A 19,700-nucleotide genomic window follows, 5' to 3' on the forward strand; every position below is an offset into this window, starting at 1 on the left:
AAAAAAAAAACACACGATTCAAAGACGAGGATAAATTATGCTAGTTCCCCTGTGCAAATGCAGTATTTTTCTTGGATTATTCTACCGTTTGCATTTTTAGATCCGTTGTACTTGCATGGAAAGTGCCCGACGCCCTCAAAACATTGTGGCTTATCGAACTTTCATATGACGAGGGGAGGAATTCTCTCGCTTCCGTGTACATTGCAACACAGTATAATGACCCCCACCCCCACCCTTGTACAATTTCCTGGCTGGTACTTTCTCCTTTGAAACCTGAAGACCGTTTGGGCTCGCCATTAAAAGAAAGCAATGCAGTTTCATCGGCAATGACAATATTTTTTGGCGACTACAAATTGATTATATGAGCCACGCTTTTTCGTCAACTGTCGGCATTGCCAGTGTTCGCAGATTCTGTCTCTCCACACGCTGCCTGCTGCGTGATATTACGGCATACCTTAAAATATTCAATATACACAAGAATTCGGATTTCATTCGAACTTAGAAATTATGAAGCACACTGTAGACACACCGAAGTGTGTGAAAGTGCAGAAAGCTACCCCTGCACATTTTGGAAGATGCGTTCTATCATGATGCGGATAAATTTTGAATTTAAATTGCCCTGTAACTTACTATTGTTTTAAAATGTAAAGGCAGTTTCGAATTAAAAGTCTGAATTTTGATACTGGTGCCGACATTGTAGTTCGAATTATCCGTATTTTGAATTAAACAATTTAAATAACATACAAAACCGTATCTCATGTTTCTGGGAACGAGAGCTTCTTCAAATTAGGCGGCATCATTACTGTAAAGGCTTTAATCCAGTTAGCACATTTATTTATTTTAATACAATGAGCCAGGAAAACCTACGTTCATTAATGTCTGGGATATGGTCGGTGGGCAACTTGTTCATTCAGGTCCTCCTGCAGACACTGTTGATTTGTGGACACATCTAGAAACAAGGTGGCAAAGAGTTCCCCAGCTGCATATTCAGGCGCTCTTTGATTCTATGCCATGATGTCTAGAGGCTCTGATTGCAGCGCGTAGTGGCACTACACCGTACTGAAGATCCACAGTTACTGTGCATGTACAGGTCTGTAATTGTAATCATTTGTCTCTTGTCGTGTCCATAATCTGTGGAATAAATTGCATTGTGATCACAGCTCTCGGTCTTGCTCCAAACAGCAGTGTATTTGTTTCATACATATAGCCTAAAGGAATTGCACACAACTTTTACGAGATGCCAGGATGGAATTTTGTCTTGCTTAGGTTATTATATCTTTATATGAGAGATCAGAATTTAAAAATACATTTTATGAACATATCACTAACCTTGTACCAGAAATTGATAGAAACAGTGTAGCCTCCTCTCATGATGGACTCAACATGATGCCACCAGTAAATAGGAATGTATAAAACATCTCCAGGTCCCACAACTGCTTCCTGCCCTCGTGCTTCACGGAACTTGGGAAAACGGGCATAGTCTGGACGGTCAAAGTCAACCTAGAATTCAACACTTCTCAAATATTTTGTACTGAAGGATACAATATCCTCCTTACAAACTAGAAACTTCAAATAGACAAACAGCTATAGCATCATTACTAGGGCCCGGATTTTAAAAAATGCATATGCGCGCATGCAAATGCATATCTTGAAGGTTATTGCATATTTTGAATATAAGTGCATATATACAGATATATTTTTCTCTTATGTTGTGATCGATTATCCAAGATTTCTGAACGAAATGAAAAATCTAATGAACTCGATATAATGTACATCTACTGGCAACACGAGAAGCCTTTCCCGATCAAGGAAAGGCTTTCAGTGTCGCATACAAGCAGGTAGACGGATAGTGACCCTTTTCGCAACAGCTATTTCCACCGGAACCTGTTCTCATAAGATGGAGAACTTGGTTATCCACAGTATCATTCTACCAGGAAAACTTTAATCAAATAAAAGATGTAGTTAAATGTATTGATTGATAGTCATACTGTGTTTGTTTGTGAAGCAAAGTGCGCATTTGAATCTGAAACTGTATATAAAGATATGAGCTTCATCTATGTGCATTATTCATCACTTTAGATGGCGATTAAGGACCTAGAAACTCACGGTGCACCCCTACACGAATCCCTTCAGTTAATTCAAAACACCATTAGTTCTTTAAATTGTGTCCGTGGAAAAAAAGTTAAAAGGAAACACAGTGCGGTTTTGGACTCAAACCCAAGACTGAAGAAATTAAGAAACCACATAAATGGGATCAGACAGTCTCTGCCAGAATAATATTCCGAGCAGTCAGTGACAGTGTACAAGTATTGCCCAGTTACGTCCGTCAATGTAGAACGATCATTTCAGCGTATAAATTAATTCTGTCCGACAACAGAAAGTCACTGACCCCTGAAAACATTGAAAAACAGTTGATAACCTACTGGCATACATCATTTTGCAAGTAATTAAACTGTTTATCAATTTAGCACCGAGTTAAAATTAAATAATGCGTTTGTAAGTGTATTTTGTTTTATTTCTAGTGCATATTTTTGCGCATATTTTCAAGATTTTTAGTGCATATGTACAAGCATATTTTTTGGACGTTTTATTGCATATGAATCCGGGCTCTAATCATTACACACCGTGATCCACACCCATTCATTTCTCAATGTGCAACATTAATTCTACTGTGTAGAAAGAAAAAACTCTTTTGCTCATTGTCTGTCATTTTCAAAGAAATTGAGCTAGAATAGCCTATTCATTTCTTCTTACAAAATTGTACAAAACGATTTTTAATCCTCCTAGTCAATACTATGTATTTTTACATCAAATTAATACGAAAGTTCACACACAAATAGACATGCTTCGACCCGGCATTGGGTCGTCCTCAGTAAGACATGTCCCCCTGTGGGTGGGGGCGGTAGAATAACACCCACGGTATCCCCTGCCTGTCGTAAGAGGCGACTAAAAGGGGCCTCAGAACTTTGGAGCGTGGGTTGGCGACCACGGGGCCTTCAGCTGAGTCCTGGCATTTCTTCCACTTGTGCCAGGCTCCTCACTTTCATCTATCCTATCCGACCTCCCTTGGTCAACTCTTGTTCTTTTCTGACCCCGATGCTATTAGGTTTGCGAGGGCTAGGGAGTCTTTCATTTTCACGCCCTTCGTGGCCCTTGTCTTCCTTTGGCCGATATCTTCATTTCTCTAAGTATGGGACCCCTTCCATTTTTCACTCTGATTAGTGTTATATAGAGGATGGTTGCCTAGTTGTGCTTCCTCTTAAATAATAATCACCAATCGCCACCAGTAAGACATGTATGATGCATTAAAAACATAGAAAACACACAAAATGAAATGTTAGTTAAAAAGTCCAGCAATCTGGACTTTATAATCGGAGAACACAGGTGATACAAGTGGGCCACGTAACACTAAAATCAAACGGTTCGACTTCAATAATGCTTATGTATATCAGCCCAGGTCGGAACACAAAAACAGCCAACAGTATACAGATACCAGCTGAACCACACCAAAGGACAACAAAAAGCATTGAAACAGAAAGACTTCCAGCTGAAGTCTGTTTTAACGATCAACATTTCACAGTTTTTTAACTTTCACCATGCTTTTTAAAAAACTTTTTAAGTAACATTTCATTTTGTGTGTTTCCTATGTTTTTAAAGCATCATACATGTCTTACTGAGGATGACCCAATGCCAGATCGAAACACGTCTATTTATGTGTGAACTTTTGTCTTAATTGGACGAAAAAATATATAGTATTGACTAGGAAGATTAAAAATAGTTTTTTTACAATTTAGTAAGAAGTTCAACCGTCAATACGGATTCAACGAGATTCATAATCTGTAATATTCATTTCTTTACTCACTGTCTGAAACAGAATATTTGTGTACATCGTTAAGGTCACTACAATCAATCAATCAATCAATCAATCAATCAATCAATCAATCCAATCAATCAATCATCTGCATTTAGGGCTGACACCTAGGTGGCAGATTTCCTATGTATAATGTACCGTATGTGCAATATGTGTATGTACACCAACGCTGATCCCTATTCTACAGGAAGTGAGGCCTCAAAAGAGCTATAGTGCCAATGAGTAGAAGCTGGGTGTGCAGTAGTGATACCATATTTACAGTATGCACCACACTAAACAGTACTGAAATTCTCACATGGATACCGAGTGTGTGTATAACACAACTAGGAAATTGTTTAACAGATCTCATTGTTATATTGTTGGAGCATAATGTAGTGAAGAGTTGCTAAAAATGGTTCTCACAACAGATGAAAAAGTGCCCATTGTAGAATACTATTCCCATTCATACAGACTAAGGCCTAAGTTTGAAACATGCTTCAGAAGAGTTTTGTGGTAAGTTTCAGAAAGCTCTGCCAAGCAATAGAGTTATGCTAAAAGTTGTTGACAAGTTTCACCATACAGTAAGTATCCTCACTCAACAAACTGGCTTCTTAAAGTGAATACCAAGTGATAACCAAGGGCAGTTCCTGACCAAGCTGTTACAGTCTCTGGCGAAAAGTCTTCAGCAAACCGCTTTGAAATTGTATTATACCATGGCTGAATAGATTCAAAAGTACAACAAATAGGTTCAAAAAGGATACAAACAAGGAAGCACACAATGTCTGTAATGAAAACACAACTTTCAATACGCAGTACAAGGCAACAGTGAACCAAGGTACAATGTTCATGTTTATGTTTAATGCATTATGCAAATTATCACTGTTGGAGACTGAGTTGGTTCAGCCAGCAAATACAATCAATCATTGTTTTGAACATTATGTAACACAGGAATATGCTGATTTTTTCCCAGAACGAAAAACTTAAATATTTACCTTTCAATACATAAATGTTCATCTAGCTTATGAGGAAAGAGTGTGCAATACAAAAATGTTCATCAATAGGGAAAGGGTTTTCAAGTGCTTTACAATAACTAGCCTTAAGCAACTTATACAAAAATTTGAAAAGATAAAATAAAATAAATAAATGGTATGTAAGCATAATGATCATGAAGTGTGCTACAACATGTTTTTATTGCTTTAATAACCTTATTTTCTTCACGGTTTGTTTAAATAAGATCAGCACTTGTTAAGATAAACTAGTAAAATTTTTACCAGGTTACCCTATATAAAATATAAAAATTTCTACAGAAAAAACAAGAAACATAACTGGAACAACTCATTTCAAGATTTCTCTTCTTAAAATTTAAGTAAGGGTATTATTCACAAATATAAGGTATTTTTCTTGTGGTTCCTATACTTACTTGGCTCTGCCTGTCGTGAGGATGGAATACTGGATGAGGGTACAAGCACTCGAACTGATCAGGAGGAAACAATATACACCGTTTATATCCTCTCACTTGTGCAAAAAAGTTCTGTTGTTCATCATAATGACAAGGCGTAACATTACCTAAAACAAACAAAACCCCATTAAACACAGACACAAGGGTCATACATGCATTTTAATTACAAATTGTTAAGCCTTTCAGTATGCAATCTGCAAACCTCTGAGATTCTCGAGAGTTGTAGGCAGAGGCGTTGTTGCAGACAGAGACTAGTTTGAATATAGCGGGTATGTGTCTTCCATTCAAAAACTCAGTGGCATTATGAGAACAAAAATGGCCATTTATTTCAGAACAAGCAGGTGTGTACAATTTGTTCACCAGGATTATTTTTCAACCTAACCGGATGTTTGACCATATTTTATAAATTCACTGTGCACCCAAGAACATGCATGCCGTATGGATAAGATCATTAAGTTGTTGTATATCTCCATTACTGCTGAAGTTTCTAAGGGGATAAAGTGTATAGAGGGTACCAGTCATTTGACCACAGAGCCCATTAAAAGAACTGTCCCCAGTGATCTCAAAAAGCTAATCATCTAGCCAGGTGCACTTCAGCACATTCTAGTGTGATAAAGGAACTATCCAGTACCAAAATAAGAAATGCATATTTCTCCACTACATGGAAAATCATAGAAACATGGGTATGCTTTAGGACTTAAAAGACGAGACAGCAAGCACAGATTCTTTGGTTGTTCCTGTCTCAGTAGCATGTTACGACATGCAGGGGGTACAGACCCTTTCACTCCAAACACAGGGGAGTGACAGCATTCCGATAAATCAAAAGAAATATGTAGCAACATGATCAGTGTCCAACAATATGGCAGCTGATCTAGCACACAACTTTCCCATGCCATGTCACAAGATAGACCCACTTATCAGCGGCGTATACTGAAGGCTACCAAGGCTATTGATGAAGCCCAAACCTCAAATGAGAACGATGGAAATCTAGAGCACATTATACTGTAAGCATCTGACACATTGTTCCATTTACAAAACTTCAAAGCAATGAGAAAAAACTTTGCACATATTTCTGAGGGCAAGGCATCGGAGAAAGATATTGCAGCCCAGACTCTGCGTCCCTCTGCCCTCGACCCACCTCGCGCAGCTTGCTGATGCATGCTCGATAGGAGCGGGGACCGAGGGACAGGTGTGCTAGGCTTTGGTCTATCAGATCGCCACTGCTAACCAACAGCCATGTGTTCCTCATCGTATATATTTCCTCACCTTATACTCATAGATAAAAGAGTGCTGACATTTCACTCCCGTTACTTCTACAGTACATCCTTGTAGGAAGACACTGCAGGACTACCGTTATAGGGCTAATACAGTTTTCTTTTCATAGGCAGATCTGCTAAAATGAAATGTAATCTTTCAGGTGTAGCGTTCTCTTTTGCTGGTTGGAATCGAACCCGTAATCTTGGGTCAACACCACCACTGATCTCCCGAGGAAGCTATTACACCAATAAATGATACGTACGACCACTGGTAATGCTGCAAAATTCAAAATTTATATGTAATAATAATAATAATAATAATAATAATAATAATAATAATAATAATAATAATAATCACAGTGCATGGCATCTGTATAGGTTTGGTGGTGACCTAATGAGGATGAAATGAATGGCAAAGAAATCATTAACACCCAGTCTCCAAGCCCGCAGAAATTACGGTAGAAGGGGGTTGATTCTGAGAACTGAGCCGCGGCGATAGGAGCAAAGGCAAGCATTTTATCCATTTAGCCACAAAGACGGACTTTAATTTAAAAATCTTAGGCTACCATCTCCACTGATCAGGTGTTGAGTATTGGCAGTAGCAGAGGCCAGGACATTAGCTTCTGAAACAGCCTTGACAATGCAGCAGGCTACTCCGTTGGCTATTGGCTGCAGCTCAAAACTCTTAAAAGGCCTTGACATTCACTAAACCAACCATCGAAAAGGGATAACCTAAGTCTAGTGGTAGCCCACGTGTTTGACTCAGCATACGCCACTGCCACTTCTGGAGATCTGCGTCCAACAAAATACCTGCTGATTTAGAGCAAAATTTTATGGCCATAAATACAGTTGAACCTGACTTATACGTATATCAAGGGGAAGACAAAAAACTACGTGTAACTTAGAATTACTTAGAAATCAGACATACACAATACATCACATATTTACTGAAACCAATGGAATAGACCTACATGTGTAAATCCTTGCAAATAATAAAAACATTTAGAGAGAAAATATTATTTTGCACTTGGTCCACCTTAAAAGAAATCAGATAGGTTGGCTTGTTTCACTTTTCTTGCATTAAGAGTATAAACCTCCTTTTTCAAACTTAGTAATGAATTCAAAGCATTTTCAGTACAACTTTTCGCACTGATGTAACGCCTACACACATCGATTGCACTTAACACTTCACTCAGTTCAGGTGTTTCAAGATTCAAGTCGTTATCTCCATCACTGACACTTATCGCTTGTAGCTGGTAGATCACAACCGCGTCGTTGACATACATTAGCAATAATCTCTTCATCCAGTAGTTCTCCACATACAGCCAGATTATCATCGAAATGCACAAAAGTATCGAATTCTACACCCTCCGGTAGCGTTAGCTCATTGCCACATAAAATTTTGTCCCCATAACCATTATTAGAGGCAGCCCCTTCTAGTATGACACAAGCTTTGCGGAAACAGTTGCTGATTGTGAAGGATGAAACCTGCTTCCAAGCAGCCGAAATAAAGTCCATGGCTTGTAGCAAATTAATGGAGGGAGATTCATTTCCTGCATCACTCAGTGTTATTAAATGTTAAACCAGCATTTTTCTGTAATGCACATTGAAATTTGCAATGATGCCCAAATCAAGTGGTTGTAGAACACTGGTGCAGTTAGCAGGGAAAAATTGCACTCGAACATTCTCCAGAACGATTTGAGATGGATGTGCTGCACATCGATCCATAAGAAGGACCTTTTTTTTTTTTTTTGTCATTTTAATGCCTAGTTTTTGACCACTGTTTCATTAGAAGCATAGTCATCCAAGCATTTCTGTTGGATTCATATTCCGTAGGTTTTGTTTTCGCACCCTTTAAACACCTAGGATTCTTCGATTTTCCTATCACAAGTGGAGGAAGTTTGTCAGATCCAACTGCATTGGTAGCGTGAAGTACTGTTACACGAATTTTACTTTTCTTCCCTCCATGGCATGAGTCACCTTTTTCAGCTAACGTTTTATTAGGAAGGAGATTGTAAAATAGGCCGGTCTCATCACAATTGTAGATGTTTGGAGGCTGATCATCGCTTACGATACCCGGCAGAACCTCTTCTTTCTAGTGTTGCACTGTGACGTCGTCCACAGGTTTTGAGTCACCGCAAATTGTTCTCCCTGTGATTCCATGACGATCTTTAAATCCTTGCAACCATCCTGATGAAGTCTTGAAATCAGCAGTGATACTCATCATTTCAGTTAAATCTATCGTTTTTGCCTTCAGCATATCGCCACTAATTGGTGGAGCTGCAGCCCGATTTTGCTGAAACAATGTGAAAAGTGCTTTCTTCAAATCTACGTTCCTTCCTTTTTGCTGACGGCTGCGCTTTGCTGATTTTAAATCCAGTTTTAAGAACTCATCCAAAATAACGTTTCTTTTCCTGATGACTGTACATAGCGTGGTATAAGCAATCCCTAAGTCTGAAGCAATTTCAGTTTTCGTTTTGTGTGGATTGGCGTCCACTTCTCGTATAAATTTTACTTTCTCATCTAGGGTATGACTTTTCCTTTTTACTGTCCTCCATGGCAAATCAAAAGCAACTGAATGACATAACTACTGTTCAACAGTAAACACCAGATACCAGCACCGTGGACATTTTACTTCTCCGCTGTTCCCACGATCGAAATTCTGATATTCAAACAAATTTACTGTATTTTCTTTTGTTTCCGCACCGAAACCACTCACTTTGCCTGTAATGTATCTTTACCTTTGGCGGCATTGTGAAGATCAAAAACGACAAAGGTAGAGGAGGAGCGAGATAGAGAGCGAAGGGGACTCGCTCGGTTGGCCTTTGTTACGCCGCCAATAAGTAAGGGTCAACAATGTCACTCGGTGAAGCTCTTTCTCTTCTGTTTCAGCACCGCGACCCGACCGCTCTACTTCCGCCTATGCCGACAAAGAGGAAACTTCGTAAATAGAGTAGTTTCTTTTAAAAAAGCACGTGCTCATTACAATTACGCACAACTCAGTTATATTTCACTGACACTTAATACGCATAACAGCGAATTATGTATAAAAGGATTACGTATAAATAAGGTTTAATTAACACGCTTTTAAATTACATTTTGCCGGGACCTAAAGGAAATTACGTACAAATACGAATTACGCAGAACAGAGTTACGTATAAAGCAGGTTCAACTGTATTCACAAGGTACGTATTACAAGAAAAATTTTGCTGCCTTCAGTGATGTTACCACATGTAAAGACTTTGCTGTGACCTAGACGAAATGCCAGTCAAAGAAAGTGAAAACCCATTTAAAACACGGTGCACTTGCACCTGCTGTATAGAGAATGCCGAGTTCTGGCACATGGCAATAACATGAGGAAGATGACGAAGACTTAGTGTAGACAGATGATGAACACTTCTTGCTTGGTTACCACAGTGCCAGTTTCTGTCTTAAAAAACTTAAAGATCGTAACTTTGAAATAAGAGTCAAATTGCCTGTTGTTACCAAGTAAACATAAACTAAGATAAAAACTAACCACACATTAAAATTAATCTGTCCATATGATGTCTTGACATTATTACAATGACATGAATTCACGTAGTGGAAATGTAGGATAAAAAAAAAAAGATTTACATCACACAAACACATATAAATCTTATGGTAACAATGGGATAGGAAAGGGTTAGGAGTGGGAGGAAGCAGCCGTGGCCTTAAGGTACAACACCAGCATTTGCCTGGTGAATATGGGAAACCGCAGAAAACTATCTTCAGGTCTGCCAACAGTACGGTTTGAACCCATTAGCTCCTGAATGCAATCTCACAGCTGGGTGACCCTAACATCACATTGTAGTTTTATTCTAATGTTATCTTGTAGCTGAAGATGTCCTAAAAGAGAGGACAAAACTACCTGTTAAATAATTATATATTCCTTTAAATTAAGAAAATATATTACAGTAAAACCTCATTAAGGCGTTTATGCAGGGGACCAGGAAAAAGAACGTGTTAAGCAAGAAAACTTACTACTGAATACACGAATAAGAACTATCCAACACAGATAAGAAACGCTAGATATGATTTTTTCAGACATGACGGCATTTTACGTCGTGTATCCGCAGTTACAGTGAAAACTATATCTACCATTTTTAAAGATGAGAGGAGAATATTAAAAGGTGTGAAAAACATGGGAGAACAAATATAAAAACCTTTTCTGCTGGGGATTATAAAATAACAACAGTGCACTGAATGATGTGAAAAACACCCGACAACAAAAATGAAAACATTTCTACAGGGGCCCATGAAAATATAAGGTTAGAATTGCAGATCACACTCTTTCTAAAACAAATGGTAATATAAGCCTTTTATTTTGCACCAGTGGGTTATTAAATATTATTTTCTGGTCACATTCTTAGACAATGAATTGGAGTTTATACTCGACCATGTACGACTGCGACTTTGGCCACCATTTTGAATGCAAGAACCAACTCACATGATCGAGTAAAAACTCGAAGGTGCGAGTTTCAACATTCACGCTACCTCTGTGCACTTAAAGATGCAGTTGCTAGTCCACTTTCTGATAGATTTTAATTTTGTCTTCATTAATAAGGAATTTCAAGAGTTTTTCCTAATCTATAACTAGGCTGTCACAAGACAAATATGCACCATGCTAGTCAACTTCACATGATTATGTTCCTAAACCAGATGTAGGCTATCACTACCCTTCACTGTACCACTAATAATCGTATGGCCTCAGCTACCGTGTGCAGACATTTCAATTTGACGCCATCTGGCTGTCTGCTCGTCAATTATTATTATTATTATTACTGTACCACTCAACAAAAAAAAAAAAAAAAGAAAAGAAAAATCTATAATTTCTCTATAGAATGCGAAATATAAGCACAAACAGGCTCACTGTGTTATTTTGCAATCTTGCTGCTGACAGGCAAGCAAAACTGAACATTCCTGAGGCTAACGGCTTGCTCGCCGAAGGTGCAACTTATCCTATGAAGTTCAGAAATTGAAGGCCTCTTCCTGTTATCACGCATTTGTGGCGAGGACACTTTCTTACCCAAGTTGGAAATCACGCTCATGAATAATGTGCAGTTACAGAGAAAATTTGTGACGCGATAAGCGAGATATTTTTATACGGATTTATATCGGGAATCAGAATTTACGACGTGCTAAGCGGGAAAACGTGTTAATGAGAAGTGCACTAACGAGGTTTCACTGTATATAGTATTGAAAATGTGGATCTCTGTCAAAAATAAAGGTGAATTACTTATTCATTGTCAATATGGGTTTTCAATCATGAAAATAATATGAAACATGTAAACCACAAGGTTTGTTACTGCTAACTCCCATTACCTAAAATTTCTGAAGGGAGTTTCCCCACAGCCATGCATTGCAGGTAACAATTTGATGTCTTGCACTGAATTCAGCTGTCATCTCCGTTAGTGCTCATCTTTGTTGGTCACAAAAGAGAATTATCTCACTAAGGGCACCCGGAAGGGGTTATGTCCGCCATGTTAAAATTTTCTCATAAAGTTATGAACCAAGGAAAGTCATTTTTTGTATACATATTTATTTGCCCCTCGCACATCGATAGATGACATCTTTTTTTTATATCTTCTATTTTTTTGAAAATATACATTTTTAAGTGAACATCCAAATTTTAGGTTTTAAAATAAGACATTTTGTTCCATAATTCAGAAATTGTACCTTTGATTTTAAACATCTTGTGTTAAAATACATAGAATGATTAGTTACATACCACCTACAAGTTTGGTTGATGTACGTTCAATGGCATCCGAATAAATGTTCCTTAGATACACGAAAACTACTTTTCAGGAAACGAGCCTCAAAGTTCCTTATGCATTCCACCTTCATACAGAGGATCATCTGGGCTCTCTTCCATCTCATCTTGTAATCTTCTATTTACACTTCTTTTCTTCTTCTATCTTCCAAGCTTCACCAGCTCCATTTCTGCTGCATATCCTTTCCTTTTTCTTTCCTTATCTATAATTGACATTTGTGTCAGTGTTGTGTCCTGGAGGTATACATAGTCTTTGTAGAACTTCGCTCTTCCAGATATTGCCCCCATTGTATGTTGCCCCGGCATCATAAACACCAAAATGGAGTGTTTTTATACTCACAAATACTCCCTTGGGTATCTGAGTACAGATCAAATTATTTAAGCATTCGTTAGGGTTTTAGGTTTTACCGTGAAGGCATTTCTGGAGGAGTTTTTCGTAGGATAAGTCTCTGAAGACTGGCCTTATGGATTCCACAACTGCATACGGGAGACTGTGCTTGTGGTCGAGGTCACAGTTTCCTTCATTTTTATGGTATTTGCACCATGTGTCCTCTCCTTTTAGACACAAACCGTGCTGTGGTTGTTCATTGTGCATCCTTTTAATAGTCAATTGGGGAACACACGTTTGCACACTCATTTGTAACGTTCGGAATAACAACAGTGATTTTCGGCTTTCCCACATTCTTGCGCACCTTGAAAATCCTATTACCATGTCTAGGCATCTTGTTCAATGTATAGAACCGAACGGAAACAAAGCAGCTGAATACTGCTGTAAAAGAAGCCACCAAAACAAACAAACACACGCAGTTATGTTCTGAATCATTCTGCCGTCCAGGTTGGCTAACAATTGAAAGTTGTACTTTCCTGCAGCAGAGATATCCTCTCGCAAAAAATGACAATGTTCTGAAACGTGAACACCTTCAACGGAGTCTTTGTCACCGCTCACAAATGGAAAGTAATATTATGTCACATCACTTCGAGGATATGTCATGCCCGACATCTGCAGCACTCCAGATAATATAAAAATTAGCACCCTTTCAAATGTCACAGAGGTCTGGCACAAAACGTATTCGAAAGAAGAAAGTCACAAATATATAATTCTGCAAAAAAAAAGTTTTAAATAAAAATTTTACGATTTCACCCTTTCTGGGTGCCCTTAATTTTTCCTTACTGAGTACCATATGGTTCAAAGTCTACTCAGCCTACATGATTACAATTGAGGAGCTATTTGACGGTAAGATATCGGCCCCGGTCTAGAAGACCAAGAGTAACCGCCAAGAGGACTCGTCGTGCTGACCACAAGACACCTCGTAATCTGCAGGTCTTTGGGCTGAACAGCGGTCACTTGGTAGGCTAAGGCCCTTCAGGGCTGTAGTGCCATAGGATTAGGTTAGGAGCACCATAATTCAAAATGAAATGCTATAGGTAAGCAACTAGTAATCAGCACTCATTCCTCATCGTTCCATCCTACATTAACGTCAATTTACAACCAGACAGATGAGAAACAAAAATTAATTGAATCAATTACCTTCCATAGATATCATCAATAAATTAGATGTGAGAGGTCCCCAATTATGCAACTTCTGCTTGGAATTTATCCAATCCCATCGGAAATTTAAAAAGTCTTGAACAATTGCTGGTCCCACTGTGTTGTTCAAAGCTTGCTGTAGGTACATCCTACACAGAGATGAGACAAATATTGAAATCTTTCAGAAGAAAACACAAAAAATCAAGATAGGTTAACAATAAATAAAATGTACAACATGTGCTTAATGTTCATGCATCATAATACACTGTAATCAATTAGTTCCTCTGACGATGTTGAAGTCATGAAGGGCATACGGTCGTACAAACTCGCTACGAAGATTCGTCTTACTTCATACTCAACCCCGTAGAAAAAAAGCATAAGGGGCTTGTATTATCATATTATGCAATACTGATACAAAGTAATTTAATGGCCAGTCATTTGTCTCTGTCAGGTAAGCAGTAGGCCTACCACACAGTAAACCTGATCACTGCTTTCATTTTAATTATCGTCTTGTGCCGCCAACTTCCCTGCTACCACCGTATCATCATTCCAAGTGACATCTTCACGGCCATGGACTGCAATCGAGAGCATTCGAGGTCCCGTCTTTCTGAACCTTTTAAAAATAGTTTCACTCCCGACTATAGAGTCCTAACAATGTGAATCTATTCCTAAATGGTTTCTGGAGATGGTCTCTGATATTCCCAGTTGGTGTATGTCTAGCAGAAGCCATGCTGTAGAAAGCATGCCAAACCACCAGCGTATGTTACGAGCTGTACTTCTGAATATAACGCATAGTGACTGGAAGCATTCTTTTGATAACTGCGACTCTTGAAAGCCAGAGTAAGTGTACTTCATGCTTGTTCTCTACATTTATCACATCAGGATTTACCTAAACAGCTGTAAATGAGGTAGGAGAGACTGCATTATTTAGGATATCACCCGGATAGTGTCAAAAGTTCCACGATGGAAAAAATAAAAATAAACAGGAAAGTTTGCCGCATTTATGGATATCTACAGGTGTGGCGGTAACGAGTTTTATTATAATACTGTAATGTTTAATTTTGTACGTTCGTTGTCTCCATTTTTATTAACGCATACCCTTTTGTTTTGTTTAATGTCTCCAAAAATCTTTAAAAGTGAGCCTAAGTGGGGACATAAAATCAATATTAATATTTTTTAGGTACACTGGTGAGTAAAACAATAGTTATAATTGGATTGTTCTTATCATGTTTTAACCTCTTAACTGGGCATGACGTATATATTCGTATGCTGAATGTTACAGGGTAATGGGCATGACGAATATATACGTACTCATCTTTTACCGCGAATATCTCCTGGGTATGACGAGCTACTTTGCCGCGTCGTGTCTTAATTGATGTTTATCCTGCACTATGGCAGCAAATACCACATATCACGCTTCTTGAAGCTTGTTGGTTTTTATTTTACAACTGTACGGTGTTACTTGTCCGCAGTAGGCCAAATATGGCAGCATCTAGTTCAAGGCGTAAGTTCGAAAAGCTCGAAGGAAACGAGATTATTCAACACTTAGAAAACGATTGTGATGATTTATGTTCTCAGAATTCCAAAGATGAGTGGCTTGATACAGATGATGATGAGTCTGATAGTGAAAGTGGTTCAGAGAATGAGAATGAAGAACAAGATAAACAATATGACGTATCGGATGAAGACCAGGTGCTAGACATGTTTCAACCTTTCCCGCCGCGTGGTGTTTCACGTCAGAAATTCGTATTTTCTGGTGCTAGTGGTGTAAATGTGGACTTCGACGATGAATCCAATGTGTTGGAATATTTTGAACAGTTCATAGAAAATGACATGTTTCAACTTATTGCCGAACAGACCCATGTGTATGCTAAACAGTTTTTAGAAGCCTATCCGAACTTGAAACTACGGTCACGAGCGAGAGATTGGGTGGATACAAATCTAACTCAGATAAAATCTCTAATTGGACTTCTAATTCTGCAGGGGATAGTTCATAAGCCAAAAAACAGTTCTAGCGAGGTAAATGACGTAACTGGCCGTGAAGTTAATGTAAAATCTTTCACAATGTCACTAGCATGATGTGTAATTCGTAAATATTCCTTTCTTTTTTTTTGTTTTAATTTTAGGTGCTAACATATGAACATATGAACAAAACACTCAAATTTCGAATAGGTAAATGACCTTGCAGTTAAAGAAAAATGGTTCAGAATGTCACATGCATGATATGATATTTATAAATACCCTTTGCTTTTATTTGTTTCAACTTTCGGCTGTAAAATATGGGCCAAACTCTCAAATTCCAACCAGGTAAATGACCTTGCAGTTAATGTAAAAATGGTTAAAAATGTCTCCAACATTAAAATTTATTAATTAAAATGCTTTTTTTTTTACTTTTTGTACCACAGGTGAATGATATGACTAACTTTTCTGCCTATCCTGCTGTGTAACAACAATCTGCTGAAAAAATACACAGGGCAGGTTACACCAAGCACATCAATAATACCCAGTTAAGAGGTTAAACTTGCTTGTCGCCAAAAAAATACCTACAGTATATTGGCCTGTGTTACGGGATATTAAATGATCACTTTGTTAATGATCTCGCCTGCTATATTAATAGCAACAACCGTGAATATACTCAACTAAAGTAAACTCTTTTCCTCATCCTGAGGTGTTACAGTTCTTTTTTTTTTGACACACCCCCAGTGGAGGGGAGTTACATCTACCATTTTTACTGCATATCAACCTTCCTGCCATTCGTAAATCTTTGGCAGTATGGTACCGGGAATCAAACTCAGACTCCCGAGAACAGCAGCTAATTGTGCTAACCATTATGCTGGCGGACATTCTTAACTACAAAACACAGACATATAGCAAGACTGATTCATGCTTGCAACGCGCAGGTCAGACATGAACTATTCGCCTCTTTGTGTGACATCAGAGCTGCAGTAGGCCTACAGTACAGAGGCGGACATTTCTTAATTATGAAACACAGATGTACCGCATGACTTCGATGCGTGTTTTCATTGCGTGGATCGTATGGACGAAACTATTCACAAATTTGTGCGGTCATCAGAGCTACAATAAGACTTGTGCCCGCTTTGAAGCGGAATCGTTGTTGTTCTCTGACGAATTACGATGGGGGTCTTGTGTGCGAGATATATTTTTTCTTTTCCTCGTCTTGAAAAGGCAGGGAAGGGGGGGGGGGGGCTAATACACGAGTAAATACGGTATTTTCACCTAGTTATCGAGTGAGTTTATAAAATAGTAATGTTGGCTTTGTGGTGGAGATGCGACTGCTTTTAAAAAAAATTCCACTGAGTAAATGGCCGTAAGGTTAAGGTCGCGCAGCTGTGAGCTTGCATTCAGGAGATAGTGGGTTTGAACCTCACTGTTGGCAGTCTTGAAGATGGTTTCCGTGGTTTCCCATTTTCACACCAGGCAAATGCTGAGGCTGTACTTTAATTAAGGCCAATGCTGCTTCCTCGTACTCCTAGCCCTTTCCTATCCCATCATTGTCATAAGACCTATCTGTGTTGGTGTGACATAAAGAAAATTGTTAAAAAGGAACAGCAGCTGGGGTAACGAATGTGTTCACCGCACACCACTGTCACAGACCAATAAAATTGTTGAGGCGGTTGTCGTGGATCTGGTGTGTATTTCTGAAATCAGAAACAATGTCCCCCTCACCAGTAGCTTCAAGGGAATGTTCATCACACAGCGCATCCTGTCATCTGGCCACAATCCATTGAAAACCACCTCAACACTTTTATTGGTCTGGAAGAATCTATTTTATGGATGTCCCCCTCATTCATGGTCACACACCTCCGTTTTGGTGACTACAAGTTATAAGCTTCATTCAAGGACAGTTGTTATATGCACCGATGTTAAATCAAGACTGTTACCCTTTACAATTATGACTATCTGATCGTCACTGTCAAGATCACTACGCAGATTTATTTGGAGTGTTTTTATGTGTATTTAGTTTATCTAGGATTCATGTTTTTAGGCAGATTCAGGTGTTTAATGTTTTTATGTACCAATGATTACGATGGCTGATGATGACCAGAAGGTCGAAACTAGTATCAAAATTTAAAAAATTAGGATATAACTGATACTAAGATACAGTTGTATCCACATGTGTTCGTACTGAATGGGTGGACAACTTCAAACCAAATCATATGATATGATTCGTTTGTCACTTGTTCCTTCCCTGTCCAGCAAGGGTGCCAAATGTGTGTCAAGCAGGTATTTTTTCCTCCTCAGTATGTTTGTATCATATTTATAAGCTTTATAGGATCTGCACTCTACACTAACTAAATGAATAATTCATACACATCCCCACCTTTACTTACCAATTAATACAAAACTTTTAGGTTCTTACCTTCATAGAACAACCCTACTGAACATAATCATATTACAACTTCACATACCAATCCCCAAATAGAAATGGTGCTGCCGCTAGTTGATGAGGCACCTCAGTACCTATACTGGCCAACAGTAAACAACGTAAGAGCTCACATGTTCTCTTCTACTCGCTACACTAATACTTTACCTCTCATCCCCTCTTTTCCACTGTTTCAGACGTTTGGAGAATTCAGTCAGTTTCATATCTATCCTGCGTGTGGGTGGCTGGAACTCCAACTTGCTGTCTCCAGAGAGAACTGCAGATTTCTTATCGTCAAAATATTTGAATTTGTGGTTACGTGACAGGAAGACCGTAAAATCTCCAAAACCCATGTTCTGCTCCAGATAGTCGAGATCCCATTTTGAAGCTGATGAAACCAGCTGCGAGTCAGTTATAACAACAGGTTTCTGAAATCAAGTGAACAAAATCACAATTTGACAATAGTTTGAAAGGTTGAGCAAATACAGATACAACACCAAAACAATTTCAGATCAAAAACGGAGCTGCACATCACTGATTAGCTTAAAACAATTCACAGAACAGCAATGATTTTGAAAGGAAATGGCATCAGGGTTCCCTACAAACACAAATATTTCATTAGAATCAGCAGCATACTTTGGAAGAAGGTAAGTATTCCATTAATAATATAAAATATTAAATTAATAAACAGTCTACAGTGATCACGAGACAGCAAAAGTTTCTTTAAGAGAAATAACTATGAGCAAGTACTGATAGTTTTTCTTCAGTTCACTCATATTTTTTTCTTTTTTTAGGCCCATATCGTCAACACACAATCAAGTTCAACTTGCATCATCAACATAACTCCACCTTCTTCATCTAATCAAGGAAGCTATTTTAATGTGTCATTATCATCCCACTATTTTACATACAATATGCATATAATTTTATTCTCATAGCCACTCATGTTGTTTTATAACTGGGCAATTCTATGCATATAACAACATTTTAATCTGCGTTTTAACTGGACTTTATGGTTCATATCATTTTAAGATTCAAGATTGACAAGACGCCAACACATCGCATCACAAGATTTAAAGCCTTTTCATTAACTTATTTTAATGTGTCCTCACCTTCTTTTCAATGTTTGTTTGTGTGACTGAAGATGTCCCATAAGAGGACAAAACATGTATCACGAATATAGTCTAATGTAGTCTTTTCAGTAAAGACCATGACAGTAAGGTGGAATTATAAATTTTAATTTTCACAAGGAGGTTGCTAGATAAAGTAATAGCACTGCAATGTCTATATAGGTGATAGTATGGAGCAATGGAGCTAGTTCTACAAGCTTTTCTCCGACTACCACACCTACAGATGTTTAACAAGCAACTAAACTCACAAGAACACACAAGAGATAGTTGCAATCAGACGAGGCCAGGTTGGAAGAATACTA

General features: G+C 38.3%; 1 protein-coding gene across 1 annotated transcript in view; it reads right to left on the reverse strand.

Moving 5' to 3' along the window:
* The window catches only part of LOC136878813 (hypoxia-inducible factor 1-alpha inhibitor), a 49,008-nt gene that overhangs the window by 23,549 nt on the left and 5,759 nt on the right, over positions 1 to 19,700 (reverse strand). Inside the window, exons 2-5 of the mRNA XM_067152308.2 lie at positions 18,437 to 18,696; positions 13,885 to 14,033; positions 5,271 to 5,416; positions 1,330 to 1,500 (exon numbers count right to left, since the gene is read on the reverse strand). Coding sequence (XP_067008409.1) covers positions 1,330 to 1,500; positions 5,271 to 5,416; positions 13,885 to 14,033; positions 18,437 to 18,696 — 726 coding nt within the window. The remainder of the gene's footprint in view (positions 1 to 1,329; positions 1,501 to 5,270; positions 5,417 to 13,884; positions 14,034 to 18,436; positions 18,697 to 19,700) is intronic.

The sequence above is a fragment of the Anabrus simplex genome, chromosome 8 (genome assembly GCF_040414725.1).
Source record: "Anabrus simplex isolate iqAnaSimp1 chromosome 8, ASM4041472v1, whole genome shotgun sequence".
NCBI lineage: Eukaryota > Metazoa > Arthropoda > Insecta > Orthoptera > Tettigoniidae > Anabrus > Anabrus simplex.